At 36.8% G+C, this 11616-nt stretch overlaps 1 protein-coding gene across 2 annotated transcripts in view; it reads left to right on the forward strand.

The window, feature by feature from the left end:
* The window catches only part of CMC2 (C-X9-C motif containing 2), a 106639-nt gene extending 100812 nt beyond the window's left edge, over positions 1 to 5827 (forward strand). The window contains exon 6 of one of the 2 annotated variants that reach the window (XM_039888832.1): positions 5382 to 5827. In XM_039888832.1, coding sequence (XP_039744766.1) covers positions 5382 to 5406 — 25 coding nt within the window. In that variant the 3' untranslated portion in view covers positions 5407 to 5827. Of the gene's footprint in view, positions 1 to 3238; positions 5023 to 5381 lie in introns of those variants that run through there. The other variant, XM_039888830.1, reaches the window with a different exon arrangement.
* The last annotated feature ends 5789 nt before the right edge of the window (positions 5828 to 11616 follow it).

Here is an 11616-nt window from a genome sequence, read left to right on the forward strand (position 1 = left end):
ATCTATCTATCTATCTATCTATCTATCTATCTATCTATCTATCTATCTATATTGTTATTACCACCATCATCATCTCTAACATTTATAGAGCATTGACTGTGTGCCAAGGCCTCTGCTAAGTGCATTATATCATTGTCTCATTGAAATTTTACAATACTTATAGAAGAATAAACCGAGGCTCAGGAAGGGTAAATGACTTGCACAAACCAGTAAGTGGCAGAGCCAGGATGAGAACCCAGATATATTTGATTCAGGGACCTGAGTTCTTCATCATGATGTTTTGCTTCCTCGAGACCTATGTATCCTTGGATCTCCAGTCACTAATACAGGTCATAGCCCAAAATACTCCTTGGCCAACATTTATTGAATGGATGAATAAATGAGAGTGTGGAGAATTGAAAGGAGCAGCCCGGGCAAGTGAATAAACAGAAGCAAGACTGCTCTTGGCCAGCATGGAAGGAGGCCAATGTTTTCTTTGCCCTCCTTAAAGAATGTCTCCTAATATTCTACTGGACTACCTTAGTCTTTCCATTTTCCTTTTTAGCCAAGCTTATTTTTATAAAGGATGTGATCAACTTATCGATGTGATCATTAATTAGCTATAAAACTGAGTCTAGTACATCACTATATGTTGACACCACAGTTTCACCAATTCGAAGCATTCGAATGACCTGATTTGATTTCTGGATATATTTTTTTTCTTTAAAGCACCATGTCAGTGTATTGTGAAGGGAAGTGAATTCGTTGACGGTGTTAAGTCCTGATATATCTTGATAGGATCACGAGGCAGTATAACAGAAAGAAAAAAATTTTCTATTTAGTAAAAAAAAAAAAAATAGTATCAAGTTTCTACCTTTTAGGGGGAAGAACAGCATGAACATCAGAGGCGAATGGCTCTTTGATGGTGTAAAATACTTTGATGGGACTGTGCAGTTGAGAAAGATGAGCCTCTGTGTTCTTTTATTTTTTTCGCCAACATCTAGGTAAAGCGTACATTTGTGAGGGTAAATGAGAAAGCTCCACTGCTTCCACTAAGAAAATAAGGATTTTGAGTGTTGGTGGAGAGCCCAACTTGGTGGGTTTGAGGGACCCAGCATGTGAGAAGAGGGCCACAGTAACGTGGCAGTAGGTGGGTCCTTAGGGAAACTTGCGGCAGTGAGAAATTCCCTGCAAAGAAAGAAATATGGGAAACTATGCAAAATGAATGCAGACTTCCCGGAACATCAGGCCTTTATCAGTCCTTTATCTGCATGGCAGGGACAGTGCAACTGCAATGCAGATAAAGGGAAGAGAGTTGGAACAGCGGGAGGTGAAGGTCAGGGAGAGGCCACATGAAAACTGGCTGGGCTGGCTCACTGGTAGCCTGGGGCACCCCCAAATACTTGGAGTATGAAACCTGTCTGTGAGATCAGTTTTGGCTGGATTTTGCAGCCTGCCTCTTTTTTCTTTCATTTAGTTGGGACTAGGGCATAAATTGACTTTTACACAACACTCTTTTACATTTCTCCCTAGCTGTTATTATTAACTGTGCCTTTCGGTGGCCTGGGCTTGGCAATGGAGGAAGATTTCAAGCAGAGAAAAATGGTAGAGCTGCGGTTTTCCTAAACTGGCCTGATCATAACACCTCTCCCTGGGGCACTTGTTGGGGACAATAGATTTCCTCCTCCCTTCAGTGCCCACAAACTCCTGGGACTCTCCCTAAATGCAGATTCTGATTCAGCAGGTCTGGGGCAGGGCCCCTTAAGGACCATTGTGTGTAAATGTGGGTGAGGAGGGCTGGAGAAGAGGGTGGAACGAAGCAGAGTCCATCCTGCTTCTTGGAGAAGAGGCAGCTCTGCTCGCCTCTCTAAGGTCGTGTGTGAACCAAGGTCTCTATTGCTAAAGTGAGGTTTGAAAACCACTTTCTGGAACACGCCTCCTCGCTTTGCGGTTCCTTCTGCTCGGATCACCGTTTTCCTCTTTTTAACACTGTAAACTCCTATCTCACCTTTATCATGGAACTCAGGTATGTCGGCTTGAATGCCATGTTTTTTTCTGGTTGTGAGGAGAAAAAGTGATTTTGAAGAAACCATTTCTGTTATCCTTGAAAGCCTCAGTAAAAATCGCACACCCTATCTTTGGATGGGGTTGTTTGTGGGGAGGGGGGAAGAAGAAAGATGGTGTTCAGAAAAACCAGGTAAAAAGAGGTGACTGGTAAAAATATAAGCCTTATCCCATCTGCTCTTCCTCCCCATTCCCACTCTCTCAGATACTAGAGAAGTCACAGGGCTTCTCTTAGTACTGAGATGGGGGCTTGAGCCGTGATAACCTAGAAATTTCAGATAAGCTAGAAGTTTTCTCCTCGTTTTCTCAAGGGCTTTTGGTGACACACACAGCCTGAAGCTCTCCCAAGGAGCTGGGGTCAAGTCCTTCTTGCTCAACCTGGCTACTAGAACGAGAGGAAGGGAGATATGCCAGGAATGGCTCCGAGATGGGCTACCCTGGGGTTGCATGGGTGGAGCCCAGGCTTTCCGATAGCATCTCCTGCTTCAGAAGATGTATGAATTCTATGTCCTCTTCCAGAGTCTGTCCCTTGAAGATCTCTTGGTTTTGCTGTCTTGCAAAGATCATGCATGTCCCCTGTGTCTCCCTGCAGTTTTAGGTGTGCCAAACACTGCACAAGAGGCTGTTGAAGAGACTATTTGCCAAAGGTGAAAAGTTGGAGATGCCAAGGCAATTGCTGAAGTCATTTTTCTTGCGTAATCTTTATCATCTTCCTTTAGTCAGGAGTCCTAATGAACAGTCAGAGTGTTCAAATGACAGTAATTCACCTTTTCCCCAGTCCCGCTTGGCTGTTTAAATGTTTAAATGCACTGTAGACATTGTAATGTTTGTGTATCATTGCTGTGCTCTAGGTTCCCAAAACCATTCTCTCTCCTGGATTTTTCCTCACTAAATCATTCCTAACATTTTCATTCTCTCTCCTCTCCCCTCTCCCTTCACCTCACTCCTCCTCCCCCCTGCCCCACCCTCAGCTTTCCTTTGAATCTTGCACCTAGATCTTCATTAGCTAGGTTCCTCCTCATTGTTCAAATTGTAGTTCAAATGTTATCTCCTTGGAGAGACCTTCGCTTACCTCCCAATCTAGAGTATCACTACTCCACCTCTATGCCATTTTATAGTAGTTCTTTAATAGCAGTCATTGTTACCTGCATTGGCTTGTTTAATACCTTCTTAGTGATTGTTTTTCTCCTACTAGAATATAAGCCCAATGAAGACCAGGATCTCATCTGACATGTTCACCATTGTATTCCCACTATTACAACTATGTCCTGCATGTACCAGGTTCTCAGTAAATGTTCATTTAGTAAATGAACAAGTAAGTGAATAAACGAAACTATTCTTTGTAATGAATAACTTTATGATCTTTCTTCAGACTTCTTTCTCCTCAGTGTCTTTTTTGGTTTCCCGACACACCCAGAATTACTGTTTATCTTTCCATGCACAAGAGACCCTACCTAATCAGGTGCTGGTCTGTTTACCTTTCTATCTGCTACCACCCTTTGCTTTGCTCCAATTGTACTGTCTTTCTTGTTATTTCGGTATGCTAAGCTTATTCTCGATAGTCAAGAGCACAGGCTCTGGACTTGGCTGAATCCGAATTTGAACCCCAGCTCTGCTTGTTGCTAGCTATGTGATGCTGGGCAAATTCGTTACCTGTCTAACCCTCATTTCTCTCATCTGTAGAATGCAAGTAATGATAGCACCTACCTGATTGGGAGTAACTACGTGGGGCCACATACTCAGAGAATTAAGAAAGTCTCATTGAATGTTAACTTTAATCAACACAGTATGCATTGGATCAGGGTTGCAGATTTCAGTTTGCAAGTCTTTTTCAGGGAAATAAAAATTAGTCTCTAGTAGGACTCGTCTCTAGTGGGACGAGTGTGGAACAAAGATGCGGAGGGTCAAAAACAGAGTTGTGTGTTGCATCCACAGCGAGATGGAAAGGTCTCAGTGAGAAGGCATCCAGAGAGGGTAGGAAGCAGACCAGTGCAGAGGTGTGGGGAGCTGGGTGGCCAGAGTGTGGCGGCAGAACATGAGGTCAGAGACAAGGGAAGGCGGCAGAATCTGAAGGCCCTGGATTGTCATCCAGAACATCCTGGAATGTCATCCCACAAGCTTGGGATATTATTTGCTCTTAATTATTTAGGGTCATGGATCACTAGTGGATTGAATAGTGTCCCCCCAAAATTCACATCCACTCCAAAACTCAGAATTTGACTTTGTATGGAAATAGTCTTTGCAGAGGTAACTAAGGTAAGAATTGAGATGAGATCCTGTAGGATTAGGGCGAGCCCTAAATCCAAGGAGTGTTTTTATAAGAGTCAGAAAGGATGCAGAGACACAGGGAAGAAGGCCATGTGAAGGCGAAGACAAACATTCGAATGAGGAGACCACAAACAAAGGAATGCCTGAAGCCACCAGAAGCTGGAAGAGGCAAGGGAGGAATCTCCCCTAGAGCCTTTGGAGAGAATGTGGTCCTTTGAACATCTTAATTTCAGACTTCCAGCCTCCAGAACTATGAGAGAATAAATCTGTTCTTTTAAGCCATTTTTTTTTTTTAAGTAATTTGTTATGGCTGCTTTAGAAAACTAATCTAATCTCATAATTTGATGAAATCTATAGATCTCTCTCTAGAAAGACATGTATGTAGGCATACACATGTATAATTTTGCTTTCAATTTTATGAATATTCTGAAGATCATCCATGGATCCTAAGGTTAAGAACTCTTCCTTAGATAACGAGGCATCGTAGACACAGTTGGTTCTGAATTTCAGAGAAATAATCATGGAAGCAACACAGAAATGAGTAAGAACTAAGGGAGATTTTAAATATTGAGAAAGAATTATAGTGCAGTCACTTCCCTTTTCACACTTTGCAAAATGCTGCATTATTTTATTGGAAACATTTAAATACAAAAGAAAATTAATAAGATTGCTTATCATGTGTCCCAAGGCAGATTTTTAATAAAACAAAAAGGAACAACGATTTTAATTTCTGCAGTGTGCTTGAAAATGATGGCACTGCTGTGAAGAAGAAAACACCCAAGGATAAATACTGTTTTGTCCCAATTCACTGGAATTAGGTGGAGACGTGAGAAGGAGGTGGGTCAGGTGGTTGAATTTTCTGACTTCTGGGGCCAGAGGTGAGGCTGCTGCTGAAAGTTCAATGCCTGGGGCCTCGGGAAAGATCATATGTGAATCTCGGTTTCCCCGTAATGATAAAAATTATTGCTGTTAGGACAATATCTGCATGGCAGACATTATTTGTGGCCTACTCAGTAGCCATATATATATATATATATATGTTTTGCTAACATTATTCTAATTTCTTCCAGGATAAAGAATCCTATTTCAATCTAAAGGCCTGTAACCTAGATCTAGATACGGAGATGAAATGGGAGTTTGCCAAAAAAGATCAATCGTCCAAATAAAAAGACAAAGTCTCACAGAGACGAAGCCTTTGTCCCTTCCTCTTCACTCTGCTTTGAATGTTGGATGTGATATCTCAGGCTTCGGCAGCCATCTTGTAACCACAAGGATACGGACAGTTTGCGAGTGATGGCAGAACAGAAAGAGCTCTGGTCACTGACGGTATCACCGAATCGCTGAGAAGCTGAACCAAAGGCAGGAACCACTAATTTCTAGGATTTTTGTTAAATTCCTGTTTTCTATTGCAGACAAATGCAGTCCTAACTGTGACTACTAAATGTGACATAGTATGTAAACATCTCAGTACTTGTCAATAATGAGAGTCAATAAATGCCAAGATCATTCCCTTCTCTCTTTTCTTCTGGTTTGGTTTAATTTTTGCTTTTCCCGTGCCATTTCCCAGGGACTTCATTTCTTTCTTTTGTGCATTACACATTTAATTTTGATCAATAATATCTTATTTGACCAAATGTCGCCTATCAGCCAATCCTACTTTCTTCAAAAAAGCTGAGAATCCAGGGAAAAAATTAGTGGCAATTGTGCAGAAAACTAGATGCAAAAACTTCATACTCTAAGTGTAGTATGAATCTAAAGGTAGATAAAATATAAGCAGAGAACCTCAGTTCTTACTCATAGCTTTTATACTCTTACTCTGGGTATAACTTTTATCAAAACTTGGCTAAATGGTTGGAATCCAGCTCAAAGCATGAAAATGATGAAGACATAGGAGGAAATGAAAAAAAAAAACTATAAAAAGTAAAAATATGAAGTGATCATTGTTGTACCTCTAAGTCATCTAATGTAGTTGCAGGCAACCTGTACACTTGAAAATCCCTAAGGGCATCTCTGTATCACAGCGTAATGCCAAAGTTGACATTCCTACTTACCCAGAGATGTATAGAAAAGGTTAATCTATGTTCTATGTATTCTGCCTGAGGCAGGGAAGTACTTTAGCTTTTTTTTTTTTTTAATTTTCCTTCCCTCCTCCCTCAAGTATTTTGCTTGAAAACAGTCAACTTTCCATGTCTGGAACATTTCTTTTTAAATATTTGGATAAACATGTTATCCTGTTGCATAGACATTTCACATGTTTAGAGATCATCATCCTAAATTCTTCTTAATCTAAATCTCTACTAAGACTTCCTACAGAGCTAAACCATTACACATGTGCAATAAAATTGTATTGATTTGACTTACCTTTACTTGAGAAGCTGTGGGGTGTTATAACTTTATTCATCTAATCTTTCAGCTTAGAAAGAATTCCAGTGCCAGCAGTTGTTCTGATTGGGTGGTCTCAGGAGCTGGTCTGTGAGGGAGATCAGTACACTTCCAGAGCTCCATGTTACAAAGCATGAACTGGCTAGATAGTGATCCCCCTGGGCTAGTGTTGCGGACAGCCCCAGGAGTTGGAAAGAGGTGATGGGTTTTCAGCTTGGACCTCAACCTTCATTGTCCTTCGGAAGGAGAGAATCGTAGACCCTCCTTCACTCCACCATTAGAGAGAATAAGGTGGTGAGAAAACAGAACAGGTAAAGTGGACACAGATGTATGACAAAATTCAGGTGAAAAAGCTGAAGCATCACTCAGCTGGGATTAAGAAGTAAAGACCCAGTGTGGGACATGAGGAGCTTCAAACTCAGGGATCAGACCAGACCAGCGCAGTACATGTTTCTCCATTTCTTTTGGCCATCCTGGTTAAGTTGAATTCATGCATTCCTTCAGAAGGATGGGCAGTCAGATCGAGAATTCTGTACATACTTCCTAGTATGATGTTCCTAATGACAGAGGATAAATTAAGCATCTCTCATGACAGAATTTGGAATCATTCGTTCTCAAAACACATTTTTTCAGCTTAATAAAACATAAATTAAACAACTTCAGGTCTTGTTTATTATAGATATTTTGACCGAGAGGACCCAAGGTTTTGACATTCATAGGCAGAAATCAGGTGTACAGTGCTTCTATGTCAAGGTTCTTCATCTAGGTGTCCACAGATTTATATTCAAGAGGAATGAGAAGTCACTGGAAGTCCATACAAAAGTCTGTATCTAGCTGTACATGTACATTTTTAAGGCCAGCTGATCAATAGCTTTCAATATATCCTCAGAAATCTGTGACCTTAATGAGGCTTAGCAACACAAACTTTTAGGATATTCTCTTAAAAACTTAACTATTTTTCTAATACATAAATAATACATTGTTTAAGTTTTTGAAAATGTATATGAAAAAAATACCTACGCCAAAGGTTAATTATTTAACTAGTCCTCAAATTTTAAAAAATTATGTATGTATGTAAATATGTGCAATTAAAACATATACACATGTTAATTATAAAAAATTGGATATAACCAAATATTTTAAAATTGTTTCTTCACTTTTTAAATCATGTATGTGTTTTCATTGTATACATTTACATAATCATTCTTAATGGTATAGTATTCTATTGTATAAATATATCATAATTTACTTAACCATTGAAGATTTTAAAAGACATTTCCCTGTTATAAATAACACTGAAATATATATATACATTTTTGCCTATGTGTCCAATTATTTTTAAAGATAAATTCCAGGATGTAGATGTTCTGAGTCACTTTTAAGTCTTTTAATATTTTGTCCAGTTGCTTTCCAAAAATTTTACACTTGTGAGAGTTTCTCTTTCCTTATTCTTTTGCCAACACTGGGCATGATCATACTTTTTACCTCTGTTAATAGGAGAGTTAAAAAAGGGATCTCAATATGTATTAGCATTTATTTGGTGATGAATGAAGTTAAATATATTTTAACATTTTATAAATATGAATCCTTTGACATCTACATTGCACATAAATTTCCCAGTTTGTTGTTGGCTGAGTATTTTGTAGAAGAGAAATTTTAACCTTTTATGTAGCCAAAGCTTTAAATTGTTTTATTTAGATGTTCCTCCATGTTATATTTAAATAGATTATATAAATGTAAATATAAATCCACCCTGAAGGAGCATCCACTACTGCCAGCGGGACAAAGAGTGATGGTGGAGCCATGCAATGGCATATTGACCTTCTAGGATGTGGCATATGTCACTTCTGTTCACTTTTAATTGGCTAAACCAAGTCACACGACTAAGTCTATGTCAATGGGGCGTGGAAGTTTAATCTCATAGGAAGGGCAGTGGACAATTCAGAACTAAGTACGATCTACATGTTTATTGTAGGGTCTAACTTTATATTTTTCCAAGTACTTAACCAATTGTTTCAATACCGTTTATTAACAGTCTTATTTCCATGCTGCTCTGTGATGCTACTTTTGTCACACACCACTTTCTTATAGATCTTTCTTTCAGTTCTTGGACATTCTGTTACATTTCTTTGATCTATTTTTTTTCAGTCCTGTAGCAGGACTAGTACTACTTTTAAAGTTAGCTAGGGAAAGGCCCACTTTATTTCCCTTCATTAAAATAAAATGTCTTGAGTATTTTCTACATTTATTATTCTAGCTGAATTTATAAAACCCTGTATTTGTTTCCAAAAAAGTCCTACTGAGGTATTGGTTGGATTGCATTATATGTTTGGATTAATTTGGGGAAGAACCGATTTGTCTGTAACAGTAAGTCTTCTTGCCTGGGGAACATAGTTACTTTAATTGTCCAAACTATTTTTATTTTTCTTAGAGTTTTGTAGATTTAAAAAAAAAAATCTTAAACTTAAAATTTATTTTAAAAAATTTCAGTTTTTGACACTTCTGTTAAATTATTTTCTCCCATGATATTTTACAAATGATTATAACTACCATGTGGGAAATTATTGTCTTGTTTCATATTTAGTTCTTAATAATATTAGAACTCTGAACTCATTTATTTAATAGTTTTTAGTAGATATTTTTTGATTTTTGAAACCAGATAGTTATATGTACTATTATAGTTTACGTATTATTTCTTTTTCTAACTAATTGCACTGACCAAAAGTTCCAAGACAATACTAAATAATAGTAGTTATCTCAGGCAACATTTTCTTATTCCTGATTTTAGAAGAGGGAATATTATTGATGTTTATGAACTATTCTTCTAACCCTAGTATACCAGGATTGTACACTCAGGCTTGCAGTTGAATTTTATCAAAGTGTTTTTATGTTAGACTTCGAGATTTTCACATGGCTTTCTTATTTGGATCTATTACCATGGTGAATCAGATAGGCAGTTTTATAATATTGAACTATCCTTGCACATCTGGAAATAATGCTAACTGAACACACTGTAATATTTTTTTAATATATAGTTTTATTTAACTTGATATAATTTTTTAAATGACTTTGCATCCAAATCTAATATTTTAATTTATCTTCAATTTTGCTTTTGGGAGGGGTAGACTTTTTTATGGTATCAGAATTATACTGGCTTTATAAAGTTAATGAGAATCTTCCTCTTTTTCTACTTTTTGAAACAATTTCAAGAGTATAGGAATGAATCCCTTTCTTAAAAGTATTCACCTGTAATACTGTCTGGTCCTAAAACGTGTTGGGAAAAGTTTTTTTTTTCACTTCTTGCATGGTAGTTTGTGTTTTTGACTTTTATTTTTACCTCTTCTTAAGTCAATTTTAGCTATTTATAATTTCCAACACATTTTTCCATTTAATCAAGATTTTAATATTAACATAACACTAAGGTATCTTGTACCATTTAAAATATTTCAGAAGCTGTAAGTTTAAAACAATTTTGAAATTTCAATTTACAAGATTTCCTAGATGCGAACGAAGGCAGAGCAAAGTCGTCAATTCTGTCTGCCACCAATAGATGGCGATAGCAGTCACTTTATATTGTTACTGGAGCAAATGGACTTTGAAAGTCTTTCAGAACCTGACCTCTTCCTAACAAGATCTTCACCATTCCTAACGTTATATAATTATGCCTGTTTCTTCCTGTTCCTCACCTCTTCCTTCATTTCTTTCTTTCTCATTTCATTCCCCTCCCTTCCTTCCTTCCTTCCATCTTCCCTCCCTTCCTTTTTCTCTTGCCTAGCCTTGGAATATATTGGTCTTTTCAAAGAACCAGAGCTCAGATTTATTTTTTTATATTTATATATTTTATATTTATATATTTTTGCTATTTATATCTCTGTTAATTTCATTTTTTAAAAAAAGTTTCATATCTTTTTCCAGATTTTTAAAAATGCTTAGTTTATTTTTAATATCCTTTAATAATTTAAGCATTTAACTCCATAAATTCTCACTGATAAACACCTTGACTGTATTCCATTAGTTTTGATACTATTTTCATTGTAACTTCTAAATAATGTTTTTGCAAATTTGATATCTTCTCATACATAATTATGTAGGACAGTGTTTATTTTACATTTCATGTAAGGAAGATTTCAGTATCTAACTCCCTACAGTTATGAAGTTGTATAGGGGAGCAAAATGTTTACTGATGAATTAACCATTTATAAAATCAATTTCCTCTTAAAGGTCCCTTCTATAATAAAACCAGGGTCTTTACCTGTCTATCTGGTTAGAGCTCTTTGTCCAGTCACCTCTAGCTGGTTGTAGGATGTTTTCCTGACAAAACAAAGCAAACACATTGTATTTGATTAAAAAAAGAGCCTGCACAATTATATTAGGTTGAAGGTGATGTTGGAGAACTGCTAGAATCGCTCAAATTTCTTTGACAAATAAGAATCGGGCATAATTCATGTGAAAGAAGAGGAAAATTTATAAGATGGTAACATGGACTTCAGAGGAGAAATATCAAAATAGAAATGCATTGATAGGACTTTTGGGAAACTAATAAAAGCTTTGATTTTTTTTTCCGGAAAAATTACTCTTTCTATTGTTCAAACATGAAGGATGTTGTATCGTGAGATCACAAATTTTGTCAGAATAAATATGTCAAAATCAATATTTTTTGTTCTTTAATTTCATTAAATATGTCATAAAATAAATGTACCTTGATAATTTTTGGTTTCATTTTCTAAGATAAAGTTCTACTCCAACTTTTCTTCAATGTTTATAGTGAAATTTCGAACTGCCTTTAAAGGAGATTTGTTTTAAATAGATTATTCTCACAATCAATTATCCTCGGTTAATGTGTTATTAATTCATAACTGTATTGAATTTTTGCACTTTATTATTATATTTTCTATGTTTATAAATTTTCCATACTCATCAGGA

This window comes from Pteropus medius, unplaced genomic scaffold (genome assembly GCF_902729225.1).
Source record: "Pteropus medius unplaced genomic scaffold, Ma_sr-lr_union100, whole genome shotgun sequence".
Taxonomy (NCBI): Eukaryota; Metazoa; Chordata; class Mammalia; order Chiroptera; family Pteropodidae; genus Pteropus; species Pteropus medius.